This window comes from Rhinopithecus bieti, unplaced genomic scaffold, assembly GCF_001698545.2.
Source record: "Rhinopithecus bieti isolate Rb0 unplaced genomic scaffold, ASM169854v2 scaffold_29388, whole genome shotgun sequence".
NCBI classification, from domain to species: domain Eukaryota; kingdom Metazoa; phylum Chordata; class Mammalia; order Primates; family Cercopithecidae; genus Rhinopithecus; species Rhinopithecus bieti.
The window spans coordinates 989587-1012804 of record NW_016813389.1 but is presented as its reverse complement, the minus strand read 5'-3'; the positions used below and the strand labels follow the sequence as shown (position 1 = coordinate 1012804).

The 23218-nt window shown below is 44.0% G+C and overlaps 1 protein-coding gene across 1 annotated transcript in view; it reads right to left on the bottom strand.

The window, feature by feature from the left end:
- NUP188 (nucleoporin 188) overlaps positions 1-23218 on the bottom strand; it is a 71933-nt gene that overhangs the window by 38710 nt on the left and 10005 nt on the right. Inside the window, exons 3-12 of the mRNA XM_017848283.1 lie at positions 21898-21971; positions 17877-17960; positions 17258-17338; positions 16543-16587; positions 15390-15482; positions 15151-15270; positions 6305-6516; positions 5506-5620; positions 4061-4261; positions 1164-1253 (exon numbers count right to left, since the gene is read on the bottom strand). Of these exons, the coding sequence (XP_017703772.1) occupies positions 1164-1253; positions 4061-4261; positions 5506-5620; positions 6305-6516; positions 15151-15153 (621 nt within the window). The 5' untranslated portion in view covers positions 15154-15270; positions 15390-15482; positions 16543-16587; ... (1 more) ...; positions 17877-17960; positions 21898-21971. The remainder of the gene's footprint in view (positions 1-1163; positions 1254-4060; positions 4262-5505; positions 5621-6304; positions 6517-15150; positions 15271-15389; positions 15483-16542; positions 16588-17257; positions 17339-17876; positions 17961-21897; positions 21972-23218) is intronic.

Here is a 23218-nt window from a genome sequence, read left to right as displayed (position 1 = left end):
AAAAAAAAAAAAAAAAATCCCACTGCGGAAGACTTACTAGCACCAACAAATGTCTGGGACAGATGTACCACAGAGTAAAAAAATGAGGTTACAAAATGGTATATATTTGGGAAGCCGAGGTGAGAAGACCACTTGAGTCCTAGAGTTCAAGGCAACTTGAGTTCAACTAGAGTTCAGGGCAACATACTGAGACCCTGTCTCTTAAAAAATAAATAAACAGGGCCGGGCGCGGTGGCTCACACCTGTAATCCCAGCACTCTGGGAGGCCGAGGTGGGTGGATCATGAGGTCAGGAGTTTGAGACCAGCCTGACCAAGATGGTGAAACCCCATCTCTACCAAAAATACAAAAATTAGCCGGGCGCAGTGGCAGGCACCTCTAATCCCAGCTATTTCAGAGGGTGAGGCAGAAGAATCGCTTGAACCCAGGAGGCAGAGGGTACAGTGAGCCGAGATCACGTCACTGCACTCTAGCCTGGGCGACACAGCAAGACTCCGCCTCAAAAAAAAAAAAAAGAATAAATAAATAAAATAAACAGAAATTTTAAAAACAGTATATCCATGGCTGTTCCATTTCTAGAGAAGAATTACTCTATTTTCACCTATATACATATCTGGAAAATGGAAGGGAATACATCAAAATGTTAACAAGTTATCTATGTGATAGGATCATCCTTTTTTCTTTTTATCAGCATTTTCTGTTTTTTTTTTACAATTAACATTTATCACCTATATAACAGTAAATGAAAACAAGGCCAGGCACAGTGGCTCACACCTGTTATCCCAGCACTTTGGTAGGCCGAGGTAGGCAGATTACCTGAGGTCATGAGTTTAAGACCAGCCTGGTCAACATGGCGAAACCCTGTCTCTACAAAAAATACAGAAATTAACTGGGCAAGGTGGCGGACGCCTATAATTCCAGCTACTTAGAAGACTGAGACACGACAATCGCTTGAACCCAGGAGGCGGATGTAGCAGTGAGCCAAGGTCGTGCCACCACACTCCAGCCTGGGCGACAGAGCAGGACTCCATCTCAAAAAAAAAAGAACACTAGTAAACAAATTAACACATGAGGTAAATAGTATCAGATCCAACGGGGATATATTTTTGGGACTTGATTGCAAAGCTGGGCAGTAGAGACAGCTTCATGAAAGCCAGACACTACCTGCTGATTGCCCAATGTGTGCAGCTCCAACGAGGTCAGAACAAAAGAGAGCAGTCCATAGACACACATGCATGCAGTGCTGGTGGTGCACTGGAATGAGAAAGGAGTCAGTGAATCATTCTGAGTAACACAACTCTTCCCCAGGTTCAACATAATCCTATCGCATTCATATATTCTTTGTAAACAAACGGAAAGGAAATCTGAAGCTTCATAATTTTCCTAATTTAGTTACAAGCTCAGGAAGACAAAGGGAGAAAAGAGGAAGCAGGAACCACAAATATTACAACGAAGTCAAGAATAAAATCAAAAAGAATTATTGCCAAAATCATCAAAGTTTGAGTGGGGAAGAAAACCATATCCAGCCTACAGAAAACAGTCTGCATATGGTAATGGGAATTGATATAGCACCTGAACGGCCACCAAGACAAGCCAACCAGCGACAAGCAGGGCCTGCTGGTGAGTTTTCTTTCTTTTTATTTATTTATTTATTTATTTTTGAGACGGAGTCTCGCTCTGTCGCCCAGGCTGGAGTGCTGTGGCCGGATCTCAGCTCACTGCAAGCTCCGCCTCCCAGGTTCACGCCATTCTCCTGCCTCAGCCTCCCGAGTAGCTGGGACTACAGGTACCCGCCACCTCGCCCGGCTAGTTTTTTGTAGTTTTAGTAGAGACGGGGTTTCACCGTGTTAGCCAGGATGGTCTCAATCTCCTGACCTCGTGATCCGCCCGTCTCGGCCTCCCAAAGTGCTGGGATTACAGGCTTGAGCCACCGCGCCCGGCCTTCTTTCTTTTAAATTGGCTTTGTTTTGTACAGCAGTTTTAGGTTCACAGCAAAACTGAGCAGAAAAGTACAAAGATTTCCCATATATTCTTTGCCTCCACATGTAAATAGCATCCTACCAAAACAGTACAATTGTTACAACTGAAGAACTTTAATTGGCATTACTATTATCACACAAAGTCCACAGTGTACACTAAGGGTCACTCTTGTGTTGTACATTGTATGGATTTTTGGACAAGTATGACATGTATCCATCGTTGTAGTATAACATGGAATAGCTTCACTGCCCTAAAAATCCTCTGTGTTCTACCTAATTCAGCCCTCCTGCCTGCTCCACTAGACCGTTGGCAACCCACTATTCTCTCTTTTTTTTTTTGAGACGGAGTCTCGCTCTGTAGCCCAGGCTGGAGTGCAGTGGCCAGATCTCAGCTCACTGCAAGCTCCGCCTCCTGGGTTTACGCCATTCTCCTGCCTCAGCCTCCCGAGTAGCTGGGACTACAGGCGCCCGCCACCTCGTCCGGCTAGTTTTTTGTATTTTTTTAGTAGAGACGGGGTTTCACCGTGTTCGCCAGGATGGTCTCGATCTCCTGACCTTGTGATCCGCCCGTCTCAGCCTCCCAAAGTGCTGGGATTACAGGCTTGAGCCACCGCGCCCGGCCCCACTATTCTCCTTAAAGTCTCCATGGTTTTGCCTTCTCCAGAATGTCACATAGTTGGAATCATATACTATGGAGCCTTTTTAGATTGGCTTCATTTATTACTAATATGCATTTAATGTTTTCTCCATGTCTTTACATGGTTTGATGGCTCATTTCTTTTTGGCAGTATATAAATATCCCATCATCTAGATGTACGCCAGTTTAGTTATACTTACTGAACGACCTTTTAGTTGCTTCCGAGTTCTGCTAATTATGAATAAAGCTGCTATAAATGTCTGTGTGTATGTTTTTGTGTGGATATCTTTTCAACTCCTTTGGGCAAATGCATACCAACCAAGGAGTAAAATAATTGCTGATCTGGCCGCACACGGTGGCTCACACCTGTAATCCCAGAACTTTGGGAGGCCGAGGCGGACAGATCACTTGAGATCAGGAGTTCGATACCAGCCTGGCCAACATGGTGAAACCCCATCCCTACTAAAAATACAAAAATTAGCCGGGCATGGTGGCAGGTGCCTGTAATCCCAGCTACCTGGGACGCTGAGGCATGAGAATCACTTGAACCCAGGAGGCAGAGGTTGCAGTGAGCTGAGGTCATTCCACTGCACTCCAGCCTGGGCAATAGAGCAAGACTCAGTCTCAAAAAAAAAAAAAAAAAGAAAAGAAAAAGAAAAAATAATTGCTGAACCTGAGGTTTCATTTTACCGCGTCAAAACAAGCTCATTAGCTGGCACGGTGGCTCACGCCTGTAATCCCAGCACTTTGGGAGGTCGAGGCAGGTAGATCACAAGGTCAGGAGTTCAAGACCAGCTTGCCTAAGATGGTGAAACCCCATCTCTACTAAAAATACAAAAAAGTAGCCAGGAGTTGTGGCAAGCACCCATAGTCCCAGCTACTTGGGAGGTTGAGGCAGGAGAATCGCTTGAACTTGGGAGGCGGAGGTTGCAGTGAGCCAGGATCGCGCCACTGCACTCCAGCCTGGGTGACAGAGCGAGACTGTCTCAAAAATAAACAAACAAACAAGCTCTCTAAACTATGTCACTCAAACCCCAACGTAAGACTCAAGAGAATTTCTAATTCATCTTGTTACAGTTGATTAAGTCCCCTGAAAGTGACTTCTCCAGTCAATATGGCCAAAGCTAACTTCTTAAGATATAATTTACTGGCAAAGAGTTCAAACCTTATCTACCATTTACTGGCTATTTTTGTTGCTTTGGGCAAATTACATCTCTCTGAGTCTCAATTTCCTAATGTGTAAAACAGAATGATAATCTTTAACACAAAGAAAGATTCAATAAGATAATGTTCATAAACATTTCAAACAACGTCTGATGATGTCTAAATGCTCTCGAAAGGTTACAACATGATCCCATTATCCACACCACCATTATAACTATTACATTATTAAAATGCTTCTGCCAGCTCACTCCCATGCTCACCACCCAGAGCCTTAAACTCACATCATTTCCCCCACTGGCAAGTGACTGGAGCAATCGGGTCAAGTACTGAAACACATTCAGCTGGATGGCTGTGCCACCTATCTTCCGGACCACACTACTTGTCTCTTCTGGGTTCAGAGTGTGACGGAGGAGAGCCCAGGCCAAAAGAACCGGGGCATGATGTGGAATGTCCCCAAAGGTCAACATTAAATGGTCCATATCCTAGTGAGAGAAGAAAACACATCTACATCTCTGAACAGAAAGCGTCAATATCCCTCGACCAGATTCTTCATCATGCTCAATAAGCAAGTCATAAAGAGTGGCCTCACTCTCTCATTCTGATATTTCACTTTTCTCAAACCCCCAGTCACCTCACTAATAAACTCCTCAATTACAATTACTCTTCCTTTTACCCACAAAATTTGTCTACTAATTTTATGTAGTCTTAAGATTATAAAATGCATGTTAAAATAGACACTCTTTCGAAATTTTACCCTGATCCTTCTCAAACTTTCTACAATCTGTCTTCATTTTCTATCTTCCTAACCATCTCATCTCAATGTTTTTCCCCTTTCCTTTTCTTTCACAGGCTCCCTAAATGCAGTCAATCCCCAGGGTTTTCTCCTTGGATCTCTTTTGTCCTTGTTCCATCTCCATGAATGAATCACTCTCACAGATTCAATTATCACCTTAGTATAGATGACTGATGAACCTGAGATTTCCTCCAGGTCTAATCAACTGTTTAACACTGTTGAGGCCAGGCACAGTGGCTCAAGCCTGTAATTCCAGCACTTTGGGAGGCTGAGGTAGGTGGATCACTTGAGGTCAGGGGTTCACGACTAGCCTGGCCAACATAGTGAAACCCCATCTCTGCTAAAAATACAAAAAGTAACCGGGCGTGGTGGCGTGTGCCTGTAATCCCAGCTATTCCAGAGGCTGAGGCACGAGAATCACTTGAACCTGGGAGGTGGAGGTTGCAGTGAGCTGAGATGGCACCACTGCACTCCAGCCTGGGTGACAGAGCAAAACTCTGTCTCAAAAAAACAAAACAGACTGGGCACGGTGGCTCAAGCCTGTAGTCCCAGCACTTTGGGAGGCTGAGGCAGGAGGATCACGAGGTCAGGAGATCGAGACCATCTTGGCCAACATGGTGAAAACCAGTCTCTACTAAAAATACAAAAATTAGCTGTGATCCCAGCTATTTGGGAGGCTGAGGCAGGAGAATCACTTGAACTGGGGAGGTGGAAATGGTAGTGAGCCAAGATCACGCCACTGCATTCCAGCATGGTGACAGAGCAAGACTTCGTCTCAAAAAAACAAAACAAAACAAAAACATTGTAGAACCTCCACATCACTGAACAATGTAGAGTCCCACAACACTGAAAATGTTATGCAGCAGGTCAGTAGTTGAAAGCTACTACTAACATAAACCCTCTGGAAAAAAAAAGAGCCTATTCCAAGTTCACCTGACAAATAAGCCCATCCTGCGCAAACTGGTGCAGTTCTCTTCTGTCATCCAAAGCACACTTATGTAAGGACTCAATATCCATGCCCTCCACCAGGATGAGGGCACTGAAGTAGCTAGAAAGAAAAACAGTATCATCATGTTATATATCCTGTTCTGAAACTCACTAGAGACAAAGGTGAGATATAAGACACAGCAATATCAAAAAAACCTATTGGGCCAGGCATGGTGGCTCATGCCTATGATCCTAACACTTTGAGAGGCAGAGGTGGGAGGATCACTTGAGGCCAGGAGTTCAAGACTATCTTGGACAACAAAGTGAGACCCCATCTATACCACACAGACACACAAAATTAACTCGTATGTATCTTTGCTGACAGAGTGACCAGGCCCCCGATTGTGGATATATCCATGGTCATAAATATAGAAAAAACAAGAAATTTAAAGTCCATAGACTATCACCTGAAAGAGAACAGTGAGCATATATGCCTTATTTATCACTATCTTGTTAGCATTTGCATAGGGCTTGGCCTACAATAGTTGTTCAACGAATTTTTGTTGAATGGATGAACCCCTTAAATGAAGACAGTAAGTAAAAGAGCAGATTACAATACTCATTTTGAGGGCCCTCTCTCAATCCCAGTCTTTACTCCCTGTGTGAAAGGGAACGTGGTAGTAGACCTATCTATTTCCCCACCCATTAAGTGAAAAGTACACCTACCCCCAACCTGCTTTCATACCACTATAGTATCAATGCTCTAAACACTACAAGTTCCATGATGTTCAATTCACTGACTTACCCAATCCGATCTACAAAAGGATCCATAGTCTCATCCACCAGGTGCCTATTGGTCTGCCTACTACCAAATCCTTGCTCTTTAAACATCTTGGTTAATACAAGTAGGTCACTGGGTGCCATCTCAAAGTATGCATAATAAAGGAAAATAATTTCTAGCAGCATGGACTGTTCCCGAAGACACTGAACAAACCAGCGAGACACTTGGCGCTCTGTCTGTACGATCGATGAAGAAAAAATGGCAGAGAAATAACGTGAGATTAAAAACAGTACTTAAAAAACATTTTTTAAAGAAAGGGTCTCAATCTGTCACCCAGGATAGAGTGCAGTGGCAGATTATGGCTGCTCAAACTCCTACACTCAACTGATCCTCCTACCTCAGCCTCCTAAATAGCTGAAACTACAGGCCCAAGCCACTGCACCTGGCCCGTATTTGATTTTTTTTTTAAGAGACAGATTTTTGGCTTTTTTTTTTTTAAGAGACAGGGTCTGACTCTATCACCTAGGCTGGAGTGCAGCAGCACAATTATAGCTCATGGCAGCCACCCCCTCACCTGAGCCTCCCAAGTAGTTAGGACTAAAAGTGAGCACAAACACGCCTGGCTCATTTTTTCTTTTTTTAAATCTTTGGGAGAGAAAGGGTCTTGCTAAGTTGCACAGGCTGGTTTTGAACTCCTGGCCTCAATAGATCCTCCTGGGAGGCCAAAGTACTAGGAATTATAGGCGTAAGCCACTGTGCTCAGCCAACCAATATATCTTTTCTTTTGAGAGAGGGTCTCGCTCTGTCACCCACAATGCACTGCTATGATCACAGCTCACTGCAGCTTTGACCCACCGGGCTCAAGCGATCCTCCTGCCTCAGCCATCCAAGTAGCTGAAACTACAGTTTAGCACCATGTCTGGCTCTTTTTTTTTTTTTTGAGACGGAGTCTCACACTGTCACCTAGGCCGGAGTGCAATGGCGCAATCTCGGCTTACTGCAAACTCCGCCTCCCAGGTTCAAGCGATTCTCTTGCCTCAGTCTCCCAAGTAGCTGGGATTACAGGCATACGCCTCCACACCCACCTAATTTTTGTATTTTTAGTAGAGACAGGGTTTCACCATGTTGGCTAGGCTGGTCTCGAACTCCTGACCTCGTGATCCACCCACCTCAGCCTCCCAAAGTGCTGGGATTACAGGCGTGAGCCACAGTGCCCGGCCATGGCTAATTCTTTTAATTTTTGTTTTTTTTTTTTTTTTGAGATGAAGTCTCACTCTTGTCCCCCAGGCTGGAGTGCAATGGCACGATCTTGGCTCACTGCAACCTCTGCTTCCCAAGTTCAAGTGATTCTCCTGCCTCAGCCTCCCGAGTAGCTGGGATTACAGGCGCCTGCCACCATGCCTGGCTAATTTTTTTCTTTTTAGTAGAGACAGAGTTTCACCATCTTGGCCAGACTGGTTTTGAACTCCTGACCTCAGGTGATCCGCCTACCTTGGCCTTCCAAAGTGCTGGGATTACAGGCGTGAGCCACCACACCTGGCCAATTTTTTAAATTTTTTGTAGAAGCAAGGTCTTGCTATGTTGCCAGGGCTGGTCTTGAATTCCTGGGCTCAACCAATCCTCCCACCTTCACCTTCCAAAGTGGTGGGATTACAGGCCTGAGCCACCACACACTCAGCCACAACAATGTATCTTAAAAATTATCTCCTATAAAGATATAGTAAAAATTTTCTGGACTAGCAGGGTGGCTCACATCTATAAGCCTAATGGCTCACATCTATGAGCCTAACACTTGAATACTTTGGGAGGCCAAGGTGGGAGGATTGTTTGAGTCCAGGAGTTTAAGACTAGTCTGAGAAACACAGCGAGACTCATCTCTACAAAAAGTTTTTAAAAATTAGCCAGGCATAGAGGTGCATGCCTGTAATACTAGCTACACTGGAGCCTAAGGCAGGAGAGTCGCTTGAGCTAGGGAGGTTGAGGCTGCAGTAGGCTACGACCATGGCCCTGTACCCTAGCCTGGGTGACACAGTCAGACTCTGTCACACACACACACACACACACACAAAATCCCTATTTTTAATCCTTTTATGTGCATAATAATTCATTATGTGGATATGTTATAGATTATTCAACTAATACCCTCAATATTTTTAATACTACATAGTATTCCACTGCATATAAATGCCATCATTTATTTAACCTGATCACTTGGATGAGCATTTAGATTATTAACAATCCCTTGCTAATAAAATCATACTATTCAACTGACAAAACTAGACATTCTTTCCAGGTGTACAGGTACAATCACCAAGAAAGATCATAGGGTAGGCCATAAAACATGAGACAGTAAATTTTAGAAGACTAAAATGACAAAAAATGTGTTTTCAGATAAAAGAACCAAATAAAAACATTGGGAACAGTAAGATGTTTCGTCTGGTATAGTACCTCACACCTGTAATCCCAGCACTTTGGGAGGGCAAGGTGGTCAGATCCCTTCAGCCCGGGAGTTCAAGACCAGCCTGGGCAACAGGGCAAAACCTGGAGCATGCTTGTAGTCCTAGCTAGTTGGGAGGCTGAGGTAGTAGGATTACCTGAGCCCAGGAGGTCAAGGCTGCAGTGAGCTGTGATTGTGCCACTATACTCCAGCCTGGACAACAGAGGAAGAACCCATCTAAAAAAAAAAAACAAAAAAAAGATATTTACGAAAAACATCCAATATTTGCACATTAAATCCAGAGTCTCACTCTGGGTGACAGAGTGAGACTTCCAACACACACACACACACACACACACACACACACACACACACACACATCCATTAAAAAAAGAGAGGAGGCCAGGCGGTGGTTCACGCCTATAATCCCATCACTTTGGGAGGCCAAGGCGGGCGGATTTCGAGATCAGGAGATCAAGATCATCCTGACTAACACAGTGAAATCCTGTCTCTACCAAAAATACAAAAAATTAGCCAGGCGTGGTGGCGGGCGCCTGTAGTCCCAGCTACTTGAGAGGCTGAGGCAGGAGCATGGCGTAAACCCCGGGAGGCGGAGATTGCAGTGAGCCGAGATCGCATCCCTGCATTCCAGCCTGGGTGACAGAGCAAGACTCCGTCTCGAAAAAATAAAAATAAAAAAGAGAGGAAAAAAATATATATATAAAATAAAGAACAAGGCTGGGTATACACACACACACACACACACACACAGAGGCAGAAATCGATTTTAAAAAAAGAGAGAGAGGCCGGGCATGCTGGCTCACGCCTGTAATCCCAGCACTTTGGGACGCTGAGGCAGGCAGATCATGAGGTCAGGAGTTCAAGAGCAGCCTGGCCAACATGGTGAGACCCCCGTCTCTACTAAAAATACAAAAAATAGCTGAGCGTGGTGGTGGGCAACTGTGATCCCAGCTACTTGGGAACCTGAGGCAGGAGAATAGTTTAAACCCGGAGGCGGAGGTTGCAGTGAGCCAAGATCACACCATTATACTCCAGCCTGGGCAACAAGAGTGAAAATTACATATATATATATACACACGTACACAGAACAGAAATCAATTAAATATAAAACATCATAATAAAGAAAGCTGGCCGGACGCGGTAGCTCATGCCTATAATCCCAGCATTTTGGGAGACTGAGCGGGGCAGATCACCTGAGCTCAGGAGTTCGAGACCACTCTGGGCAACATGGTGAAACCCTGTCTCTACTAAAATACAAAAAAAAGCTGAGCTTAATAGTGCGCACCTGTACTCCCATCTACTTGGGATGCTGAGGCAGCACAAGAATCACTTGAGTCCTGAAGGTGGAGGTTGCAGTGAGCCAAGATTACGCCACTGCACTCCAGTTTGGGCTACAGAAAGAGACCGTCTCAAAAAAAAATTTTTTTTAAATAAAGAAAATTGAAGACAAAACTATCATTATCAGAAATGAGTAAGGGCACAGCACTAGACTCCAAAGAGAGTAAAAGGATAAGAAAATAACATGAACAGCCTTAGGTAAATACATTTCACTAGTGAAATGAAATGAACAAATTCCTTAAAAGACACAAATTACCAAAATTGTCCCAAATAGAAATAGGAAACTTGAATAGCTCCGTATCAATCAAGGAAAACAATTCAGTATTTAAAACTTTGTTAGAAACTTGATGAAAATTTTAAAAAGAGATCAAAAAAAATTTAATCAATAAATAAAATAATTAAAAGCCTTTCCACAAAGAAAACTCCAGGCCCAGATGGCTTCACTGGTAAATTCTATCAAACATTTAAGGATAAGCTCCAAAAGGCAGGAGCCATAATAGACAAAACTGAAAAAAAAATTTATCAAAACTTAAAATTTTGGCTGGGCGAGGGGGCTCATGTCTGTAATCCTAGCACTCTGGGAGGCTGAGGCAGGTGGATCACCTGAGGTCAGGAGTGAGACTAGCCTGACCAACATGGCGAAGCCTCATCTCTACTAAAAATAACAAAAATAAGACAGGTGTGGTGGCACATGCCTGTAATCCCAGCTACTTGGGAGGCTAGAGGCAGGGGGAATCCCTTGAACCCGGGAGGCAGAGATTACACTTAGCCAAGATCGTGCCACTGCACTCCAGCCTGGGTGACAGAGTAAGACTGTCTCAAAAACAAAACAAAACAAAACAAAACAAAACAAAACACTAAAATTAAAATGTTGGTTCTTGGAAAGATACAGTCTAGGAGCAGTGTGGCTCATGCCTGTAATCTCAGCACTTTGGGAGGCACTAAGGCAGATAAACCATTTGAGCTATGGAACTTAAGACGAGCCTGGGCAACATGGCAAAACCATCTCTACAAAAAAAAAAAAAATTAGCCAAGTGTGGTGGTACCCGCCTGTAGTCCCAGCTGCTTGTGGGGCTGAGGCAGGAGGGTCACTTGAGTCAGGGAGGTCGAGACTGCAGTGAACCAGGTTCCCACCACTGGATTCCAGTCTGAGGGACAAACCGAGACCTTGTCTCAAAAAGAAAAAGAAAGATAGAGTTAAGGTGGGAAAAGACAAGCCAGTAGGTGAAAGAAAATAGTTGTGAAACATCTATCTGGTAAACAGCTTACATCTACAATACTGTATATAAAGAACTCTCACAATTTGGTAAGACAAACATCCACGAAAAACAACGGGATAAAAAGTCAACAGACACTTGACTGAAGAAGGTATAATAAGCACGTGAAAAGATGTTCAACATCACTAGTCATCAGGGAAATACAAATTAAAACCACAATGAGGCCAGGTGCGATGGCTCACACCAGTAATCCCAGCACTTTCGGAGGCCAAGGCCAGTGGATCACAAGGTCAGGAGAGTGAGACCATCCTGGCTAACACAGTGAAACTCTGTCTCTACTAAAAGTACAAAAAACTAGCTGGGCATGGTGGCATGCCTGTAATCCCAGCTACTCGGGAGGCTGAGGCAGGAGAATCGCTTGAAAGCAGAGGTTGTAGTGAGCTGAGATCATGCCACTGCACTCCAGCCTGGGCAACAGAGCGAGACTCCGTCTCCAAAAAAAAAAAAAAAAAAAAAAAAGGTGTGTCAGCCGGGCCCAATGGCTTACCCCCATAATCCCAGCACTTTGGTGGGTTGAGGCAGGCAGATCACCTGAGGTCAGGAGTTCAAGACCAGCCTGACCAACATGGAGAAACCCAATCTCTACTCAAAATACAAAATTAGCTGTGCATGGTGGCGCATGCCTTTAATCCCAGCTACTCAGGAAGCTGAGGCAGGAGATGTGCTTGAACCTGGGAGGCGGAGACTGTGGTAAAGCAAGATCATGCCACTGCACTCCAGCATGGGCAACAAGAGTAAAACATCGTCTCAAAAAAAAGAGTATGATGTGTCATAGTAGGCCAGGCGTGGTGGCTCACACCTGTAATCTCAGCACTTTGGGAGGCCAAGGCGGGCGGATCACCTGAGGTCAGGAGTTCGAGACCAGTCTGACCAACATGGAGAAACCCCATCTCTACTAAAAATACAAAATTAGCCTGGTGTGGTGGCGCATGCCTGTAATCCCGGCTACTTGGGAGGCTGAGGCAGGAGAATCACTTGAACCTGGGAAGCAGAGGTTGTGGTGAGCCAAGATTGCACCATTGCACTCCAGCCTGGGCAACAAGAGCGAAACTCCATCCCCAAAAAAAATATATATATGGTGTGTCTTTCCCTTTGGTTATGTCTTTTTTTTTTTTTTTTTTTTGAGACAGAGATTGCTCTGTTGCACAGGCCAGAGTGCAATGGCATCATCTGGGCTCACTGCAATCTCCACCACTTGGATTCAAGCAATTCTCCCGCCTCAGCCTCCTGAGTAGCTGGGAGTACAGGTGCATGCCACCACGCCCAGCTAACTTTTGTATTTTAATTTTATTTTTCTGAGACAGAGCCTTGCTCTGTTGCCTAGGCTGGAGTGCAGTAGCGCAAACTCGACTCACTGCAACTTCTGCCTCCTGGGTTCAGGCAATTCTCCTGCCTCAGCCTCCCGAGTAGCTGGGATGAGAGGCACACATCACCATGCACAGCTAATTTTTTTTGTATTTTTACTAGAGACGGGGTTTCACCATATTGGCCAGGCTTGCATTTTTATTTTTTATGGTTTTTTCCTCTTTTTGAGACAGAGTCTTGCTCTGTCACCCTGGCTGGAATACAGTGGCACAATCTTGATTCACTGTAACCTCTGTCTCCTGGGCTCAAGTGATCCTCCCACTCCAGCCTTCCGAGTAGCTAAGACTACAGGTGGGTGCACCACACTCGCCTAATTTTTGTATTTTTAGTAGAGATGGGGTTTCACCATGTTGGCCAGGCTGGTCTTGAACTCCTGACTCAAGTGATCCGCCCACCTTGGCCTCCCAAAGTGCTGGGATTATAGGTCTGAGCCACCGTGCCCAGCCAATTTTTGTATTTTTAGTAGAAACAGGGTTTTACCATGTTGGCCAGGCTTGTCTCGAACTCCTGACGTAAAGTAATCTGCCTGCCTTGGCCTCCCACCGTGCTAGGATTACAGCCACTGTGCCCAGCCTCAGTTATGTCTTCTTTTACACCTTTTATAGCATTTTTAAAGTTCTCTTCATTTAGATTTTAAATTGTCCTAAACTTATTCCCGGGAATTTTAGGCTTGTATTACAATTTCATGCTTCTGACTGCAAACTCTCCAAGGACAGGAATGTTATATGTATGAACGGACCCTTTTCATCCATTAACTATTTTTTAAGTAGCTGTGTTTTTTATGTGTTTTAATAAGAATGTATTATTTTTAAAACAAACAAGGTCACGCTACAATCTATAGATGCAAACTGGTTTAGAAATTAGGATAAAATAATCAGACTGGTGTTACACACTGAGCAGAAAATAATAAGATGAAATATTAAGTTCAGAATTCTATTAACCACTAAACAAATTTTAGGTAAGAAATGAAAGTAATGGGATTGCAAAAAAGTCAAAGTCAGAATTAAGTACTACTAATTAATGTCATCAATATTTTGATTTATATGACATGTTCAAACTTTTCTCAAGAATGATAATCTAGGCCGGGTGCGGTGGCTCAGCCTGTAATCCCAGCACTTTGGGAGGCCAAGGTGGGTGGATCATGAGGTCGGGAGATTGAGACCATTCTGGCTAACACGGTGAAACCCCGTCTCTACTAAAAAATACAAAAAACTAGCCGGGCAAGGTGGCGGGCGCCTGTAGTCCCAGCTAGGGCGAGGTGGCGGGCGCCTGTAGTCCCAGCTACTTGGGAGGCTGAGGTAGGAGAATGGCGTAAACCCGGGAGGCGGAGCTTGCAGTGAGCTGAGATCTGGCCACTGCACTCCAGCCTGGGCGACAGAGTGAGACTCCGTCTAAAAAAAAAAAAAAAAAAAGAATGATAATCTAGGTCAGGCGCAGTGGCTCACGCCTGTAATCCCAACACTTTTGGAGGCTAAGGCAGGCAGATCACCTGAGGTCGGGAGTTCAAGACCAGCCTGGCCTACATGGTGAAACCATATCTCTTATCTCTACTAAAAATACAAAAAATTAGCTGGGCGTGGTGGCAGGCGCCTGTAAACCCAGCTACTTGGGAGGCTGGGGCAGTAAAACCACTTGAACCCTGGAAGCAGAGGTTGCAGTGAGCTGAGACTGTGCCATTGCACTCCAGCTTGAGCAACAGAGGGAGACTCCATCTCACCAAAAAAAAAAAAAAAAAAGGCCAGGCGCGGTGGCTCAAGCCTATAATCCCAGCACTTTGGGAGGCCGAGACGGGTGGATCACGGGGTCAGGAGATCGAGAGCATCCTGGGTAACACGGTGAAACCCCGTCTCTACTAAAAAATACAAAAAAACTAGCCGGGCGAGGTGGCGGGCGCCTGTAGTCCCAGTTACTCCGGAGGCGTAAACCCGGGAGGCGGAGCTTGCAGTGAGCTGAGATCCGGCCACTGCACTCCAGCCTGGGCGACACAGCAAGACTCCGTCTCAAAAAAAAAAAAAAAAAAAAAGATAATCTGTGTGTTTTAAATGAATGAATACATAATTTAACTTGCAGTTCTATAAGCAAGGGTGTACAATCCTCCTAAGAGTTCCAGGCCAGGTGTGGTGGCTCACGCTTGCAATCCCAGCACTTTGGGAGGCTGAGGTGGGCAGATCACCTGAGGTTAGGAGTTCGAGACCAGCCTGGCCAAGGTGGTGAAACCCCGTCTCTACTAAAAATGCAAAAGTTAGCTGGGCGTGGTGACAGGTGCCTGTAATCCCAGCTACTTGGGTGGCTGAGGTAGGAGAACGGCTTAAACTCAGGAGATGGAGGTTGCAGTGAGCCAAGATCGCACCACTACACTCCAGCCTGGGTGACAATGTGAGACTCCATCTCAAAAAACAAAAGAGTTACAGGAGAGCACAGTAACCACATACCATGAGATTTCCATGTGTCTCCCAAGTTGGTGCTTCAGTTTTATAAAGCTCTTCAAACTGCTGTCTGTATTTTGAAACTAGTTCCTTCTCCAATTTATCAACACAGTCTGCATATTCAACCTTTAAAAAATCAAGAGAGTAAATTATACCTAGAATAAAAGGTAAATATTCAAATAATATTAATAAAATTATTAAGATGATACAGTGTAAAGAGAACCAAGAGGACTAAACAAGCTTACCCTATAGGGGTGTCTTTCATCTTGGAAGTAAGTGAGAAGGTGTAAGACACAACGAAGAATACAGGTTCTTTCTTCATAATAATAATCTGCAATCTGAGGAACCCAAAGATTCAAAATCAGTTCCTTACCTTTGCACACAGGAAACTCAAGTTTAAATTTATTGATAATTTCACTTAAAGATATGGATGGAAAAGTTAAATTTATATAAATAAGGAACCACAGAAATGCAAACATACTGAATTAGGCCAAAATAAAGCAAAAGACTTTCATAAACCAGGATATACAGGATGAAAGGAATTATTGTTTAATAATATATAGAAGTTTCCAAAAATGTTTTCTAGTATGATTTCTCAGAGCATTCATGTAGCACTCAATGCTATCAACTGGCAGGCCAAACACATAAAACAAATATAAAATTCCACTGATATAGGTCCTAATTGCTTGTAACTAATGTACTTAGTTCTCACTAAATATAAAATAGGAAACTTCTTCAGAAGTCACAAATTCCATTTTAACATGAGATCCTAAGTGAGAAGGTTGCTGGAAAGGGACTGAAGAATAAAGAAATACAAATTAATCCTGTTGGACTTAGACCTAGAGGAAAAATATCCATGAACTTGTTCTCACCACCAGCAGCTGAAGAATCTCCTTGGGAGAAACCTCTCTACTGGGTCCAGTGGATAAAAGCATCGTTTCGGCCAGGCACAGTGCCTCACCCCTGTAATCCCAGAACTTTGGGAGGCCAAGGCGGACAGATCACGAGGTCAGGAGATCAAGACCATGGTGAAACCCCGTCTCTACTAAAAAACTACAAAAAATAAGCCGGGCGCAGTGGCAGGCGCCTGTGGTCCCAGCTACTCCGGAGGCTGAGGCAAGAGAATGGCGTGAACCTGGGAAGCAGAGCTTGCAGTGAGCCGAGATCGCGCCACTGCACTCCAGCCTAGGCGACAAAGCGAGGCTCTGTCTCAAAAAACACAACAAACAAACAAACAAACAAAAGTATCGTTTCACAAATGAGTTAATATGCTTCTTCATAAAAACCTCCATGCTTATCCAACAGAAGAGTCAAAAGCCAGCAATGCTCAGGAAAATGAGATCAAGAAGCTGTCACTCAATTTTACATCAAAGAATAGAAAGGGTGACTACTACTGACCTTCAGGATTAAGGCCTGGCTCTGCCTCTCATCTTGCAGTACTGTCTGAAAAGAAAAACAGAGCAGTTAAGAGTCCATCTTTTAGGCAAAACTCAAGTAATAAAAAAAGATACATACCTTCACTTCATCCTTCAAGATTATAATTGCACATTTGTTTCTACATATACTTTCCACCTTATTTTCTACTCAAATGTACCCAAACTTGTGCTCAAATCCCTTCCCTTCTCCTCTGGCCTCAGTCCTCTTATCCAAAATGAGGGACTGGTCAGGCTAGAAATTCTACCAAATCCTTACCACCTCTAATAGCCCAAGATTCTATGATTAACATGTCAGTCTTTGACCTCTCCACTCCTCCAAGTATGAAGACAGATCTCAGCTTATGTGCATACATATTCTTTATTTTTTTAAAGAGATGGGGTCTCACTCTTTTGCCCAGGCTAGAGTGCAGCAGTGCGATCACAGTTGACTGCAGCCTCAAACTCCTGGGCTCAAGTGATCCTCCTGCCTCAGCCTCCCAAGAAGCTGGGAGTACAGGCACAAGCCATTGCACCCAGGTTATGTTTTTTTAAAGCCTTTAGTAGGTCTTTCCTGAAGATGACTGTACCTGATCACCTACCACTGATAAAAGAATTGGTGCCAAAACCCTTCATTATCTAAAACTAACAGGGAAAAAGGATAAAGGCAGCAGAAAGGAGCTGACATAAAAACCACAAACCTTTACTGAGTCCCGAGTACCCCTGTAGTCCTCTTGCAGGTAACACTGGAGTAACTGCACACTCTGTTCTTCATCAAGACCCTGAAACACAAGAGATTTTAAGTGAGGAACAGCCACTTCAGCTCAGAAGTCGCACACAGGATGCAGAGCATTTAAAGATTTGTCTTCTACAATGAACACAGGACTTGAATAAACAAAAATGCTACTCCAAGATTCATTCAACATAACAATTCTGACTCTAATGGAAGACAAGAGCCAGTCACTGACATACAATTTTTATTACAATTAAATGTACATGCCAGAAACAACGATGCTTATTCACCAAGCACTCTAATACAGCAGTAGGCATGATGTGAGTTTCTGAAATGACAATCTTAGTCACCTTAAAGACCACCACATGTCTGGTGAAGAAAACCCTATGATATGCAGTAAATGGATCAGGCAACTTTTGACTTGCAACTTTTAGGGAGAAGAGTTACAACCTGGGTATTTATAAAACACAACATGTTCAATTTAATTCCCAAAACAAAAATAAACTGAATTTTCACTATCACTAGCAACACAACCATGCACATCCACACTGCAAGTAATAAACTGAGCGAGTGCTAATTTTACTCACCAAAACTTGCTGATTCTTAAACCCAGTTCCTTCAATGGTGAAGCTACATCTTTATTAGCTTTCACTTTTTCAGCTGAACTTGGACTATGAAAAGAACAGTGAATCATTTCTTCATTCTCAATAGCCCACTGAGTTTAAAATAAAAATATTTTAAAATATTTTCACTACAGACTTTTTTCTGCTCTTCAGATGCCTATAAAATACACACACACACACACACACACACACACACACATTCACCTCCACAGACTTCATAACACAGAACTGGTTAAGCCTAAATAACAACAAACAAACAAACAAAAGTGGTTAAATTACAGTTATAACAATGTTATTTGTAAATACATTAAGTTACATTATTTTTGATCCTTACTACTACCCTGAAAGGCAAACATCACTATTCCCCTTTTACAAACGGAATTGCCAACAGTTAGAAAGGGTAAATAACTTACCAAAAATCCCACAGCTAATAAACAATTGCTAAAATTTAAAACCAGGTCTGTGGCATACATACATATTATCTGTAATAGCTCTGTCGACTGACAAGGCCTAGAAGTTATATAATACTCCAATAGCAGCAGGCACATGCAGCACCCAGATCCTGTTTTACAATACCATTATCTAATAACAGCATTCCTTGGAGAATTGGTTGATTCTAGAGCCAGGGCAAGGAAAATACAAGAAAATCTTTTTTTTTTTTTTTGAGACAGAGTCTCGCTCTGTCGCCTGGGCTGGAGTGCAGTGGCCGGATCTCAGCTCACTGCAAGCTCCGCCTCCCGGGTTTACGTCATTCTCCTGCCTCAGCCTCCGGAGTAGCTGGGACTACAGGCGCCCGCCACCTCGCCCAGCTAGTTTTTTGAATTTTTTAGTAGAGACGGGGTTTCACAGTGTTAGCCAGGATGGTCGCGATCTCCTGACCTCGTGATCCGCCCGTCTCGGCCTCCCAAAGTGCTGGGATTACAGGCTTGAGCCACCGCGCCCGGCCAAGAAAATCTTGAAGCATCTTATAGTGAAAGAAAGTACAGAAGGGCTTAAAAAACCAAAGTCCTTTTGGTAGGAGATAACTTAATAGAAAAAAAAAGGAAAAGAAAAAAGGAAGGACACGCCCAAAGGAGAGAGGCCAACATAAAAGAATGCCCAATGGCCAAAGCTGAAACAAGGTATAAACAAAGTATAAAATAAATAAAATAAATATATTTGAGTCCATACTGATATAAACTAATGAATAAATAAATAGAATAGGGAAAGGCCAGCACAATGGCTCATGCCTGTAATCCCAGCACTTTGGGAGGTCGAGGCAGGAGGGTAGCTTGAGTTTGAGACCAGCCTAGACAACAAAGTGAGACCCCCCACCTCCACCAAAAATGAAAAAAATTAGCTGGACATTGCTATATTTAGTACTCACTTCCAAAAAATAAAGTAGGAAAAGAGAAAAAAGTATCTTTACAGAGGAGAAACTTGTCTAACGCCTCCTTAACTGAGTGGCCAAAATTAACATCACCAGTGATTTCATGTGGACAGCATGTACTCTCCGCTATGATGTGGTAAGAAGTGTAGCTCAGCCAGGCCGGGTGGCTCACGCCTGTAATCCCAGGACTTTGGGAGGCTGAGGCAGGTGGATCACCTGAGGTCAGGAGTTCAAGACCAGACTGACCAATATGGTGAAACCATGTTTGTACTAAAAACACAAAAATTATCCAGCCATGGTGGCATGCACCTGTAGTCTCAGCTACTAGAGAGGCTGAGACAGAACTACTTGAACCCAAGAGGCAGAGGTTGCAATGAGCTGAAATCGCACCACTGCACACCAGCATGGGCAACAAGAGAGAAACTCCATCTCAAAAAAAAAAAAAGAAGCCGGGTGCGGTGGCTCAAGCCTGTAATCCCAGCACTTTGGGAGGCCGAGACGGGCGGATCACGAGGTCAGGAGATCGAGACCATCCTGGCTAACACTGTGAAACCCCGTCTCTACTAAAAAAAAAAAAATACAAAAAACTAGCCGGGCGAGGTTGGCGGGCGCCTGTAGTCCCAGCTACTCGGGAGGCTGCGGCAGGAGAATGTCGTAAACCCGGGAGGCGGAGCTTGCAGTGAGCTGAGATCCCGCCACTGCACCCCAGCCCGGGCGACAGAGCGAGACTCCGTCTCAAAAAAAAAAAAAAAAAAAAAAAAAAAGAAGCGCACCTCACCTCTGGGTATTCTTCCCAAAACTCACAACCCCTAATAGTCTAATAATAAGAAAAACATCAGACAAACCCAAATTGGGGGCATCCTTTGAGGACTGACCAGTCCTCAAACCTGTTCAAGGTCATGAAAATCAAGGTAAGACTAAGACACCGTCACAGCTAAGAGGAGACTACAGGCACTTGACAACTAGGTTGGATTCTGGAACAGAAAAAAGATAGTAAAGAAAACAGTAGGCTGGGTATGGCAGCTAACGCCTGTAATCTCAGCACTTTGGGAGGATGAAGCGGGCAGATCACTTGAGATCAGGAGTTTGAGGCCAGCCTGGCCAACATGGTGAAATCCCGTCTCCACAAAAAATACGAAAATTAGCAGGCATGGTGGCGGGCGCCTGTAATCCCAGCTACTCAGGAGGCTGAGGCGGGAGAATTGCTTAAACCCATTATGTGGAGGTTTCAGTGAGCCGAGATCGTGCCACTGCACTCCAGCCTGGGCGACAGAGGGAGACTGCATCTCAAAAACAACAACAACAACAACAACAACAAAATAACAGACACTGGGGCCGAGAGCGGTGGCTCACACCTGTAATCCCAGCACTTTAGGAGGCTGAGGTGGGAGGATCACTTGAGGTTAGGAGTTCAAGACCAGCCTGGCCAACATAGTGAAACCCCATCTCTACTAAAAATAGAAAAAAATTAGCTGGGCGTGGTGGTGGGCACCTGTAATCCCAGCTATTCAGGAGGCTGAGGCAAGAGAATCACTTGAACCTGGGTGGTGGAGGTTGCAGTGAGCTGAGATTGTGACACTGCACTCCAGCCTGAGCGATAAGAGCAAAACTCCATCCCCCAAAACAAACCCCCAAAAAACAGACACTGGAATGAGACCACCAGGTTCGAATCCTGGTTCTATCACTTACTAGTTGTACCATGGCAAGTTACTTAACCGCTTTGTGCCTAAGTTTCCCCATTGGTAAAATGGAAACAATGATAAGAGTACCTAAATGTGATAATATAGTGATTATCTTTTTTAAAAGTCCATGTATTTTAGATACATAGTCAAGTATTTGCAGATAAAATAACAAGGTATCTGGGATTTACTTCAAGTTAATTACGGGGGAAGAGTTAACAGATGAATAACAAGGAAAAGTTCATCGTTAACCTAAGGGAATGAAAATGGAAGGTAAAGATGTAATACATTCAAAATAAGTACAAAAGTCGAAGGGAAATGAGCGTGACTTCGACTATGATGCATAATAGAATGAGATCTGGACTAGGAATCAAGATCAAATAGGCCCAGCCCTACAAGCCGTATTCTCTTTATTTGTAACTATTCTATATTTTATTACTGTGTTTTCCACTCCCCAATACAAAGATCTATATATTCACCCAAAAAATAAAAGTAGTAACTATCTCAAAGCGGTGTTGTGGGGATTAAATAACTTTTGATAAGTCAGGTGTTTAGAGTAATAATTGTTACATAGTTAACACTACACAAGTGTCAGTTGTTAGTATCATCGTGCTATCTCCCACCAATTAGTGATCACACAGACACTGTGGATTCTGAAAAAATATTACAAAATTCATTGAATGTTTAATAAATCCTCATCCCCACACATAGGTCATAATTATATTCTACAATACTGTATTTCTAGAAGGAATTTCCTTTTCTTTCAGCCAACAAAAAAAAAACAAATGTAACCTACTCTTTTCCATTGGTAAACTAAATTGTATTATCTCTGGTATACATAACCCTACAATATCATCAAATCATACAGGAGGATGGTTTCATCCATGCCAGCTTCCTTAGGGGAATTACTTTAACCAGACGCCTGGAATTGCCATACCTGGGAGGTTTGTAGTAAGAAAGACCCTCTAACAATCGCCGCCAATGTTTATTCAGCTCTGCCTCAATCTGACTCTGGAAAAGAACAAGGCAATTATACAAATGCAGAATTTTTTTTTTTTTGAGACAAGAGTCTTGCTCTATCACCCAGGCTGGAGTACAGTGGCACGAATTTGGCTGACCGCAACCTCAGCCTCCCGTAGCTGGAATTACAGGTGCCAGCCAACACACCCAGCTAATTATTTTATTTGTAGTAGAGATGGGGTTTCCCCATGTCGGCCAGGCTGATCTCAAACTCCCGACCTCAGGTGATCTGCCCGCCTCGGCCTCCCAAAAGTGCTGGGATTACAGGCGTGAGCTAAGGCACCCGACCGCAAATGCAGTTTTTTGTGGGTTTTTTTTTGTTTGTTTTTAAGACAGAGTCTCACTCTATTACCCAGGATGGAGTGCAGTGGCACAATCTTGGCTCACTGCAACCTCCACCTCCTGGGTTCAAGCAATTCTCCTATCTCAGCCTCCTGAGTAGATGGGACTACAGCTTTGCGCCACCATGCCAGTCAGTTTTTTTGTATTTTTAGTAGAGATGGGGTTTCACCATATTGGCCAAGCTGGTCTTGAACTCCTAACCTTGTGATTCGCCTGCATCAGCCTCCCAAAGTGCAGGGATTACAGGCGTGAGCTACCGCGCCCGGCCCAAATGCAGTTTTATTAATAATCAGACTCGGCCAGGCGTGATTCGACTGCTTGGCCGCCTCCTTAGGTTGAGGTAGCAGAATGATATCTGTAGCTCTACTCTCAGCAGAAAATCAATGAACACAGGTATCTTTTCATAAACAGAATCAATGAAATACAAAGAAAGGTAATCCCAGCACTCTGGGAGGCCAAAGTGGGCAAATCCTCTGAGGCTGGGAGTTGGAGACCAGCCTGACCAACATGGAGAAACCTTGTCTCTACTAAAAAATACAAAATTAGCTGGGTGTGGTGGTATATGCCTGTAATCCCAGCTACTCGAGAGGCTGAGGCAGGAGAATCACCTGAACCTGGGAGGCAGAGGTTATGGTGAGCCGAGATTGCACCAATGCACTCCAGCCAGGGCAACAAGAATGAAACTCCATCTCAAAAAAAAAAAAAAAGGCCGGGCGCGGGGGCCCAAGCCTGTAATCCCAGCACTTTGGGAGGCCGAGACGGGTGGATCACGAGGTCAGGAGATCGAAACCATCCTGGCTAACACAGTGAAACCCCGTCTCTACTAAAAAATACAAAAAACTAGCCGGACGAGGTGGCGGGCGCCTGTAGTCCCAGCTACTCGGGAGGCTGAGGCA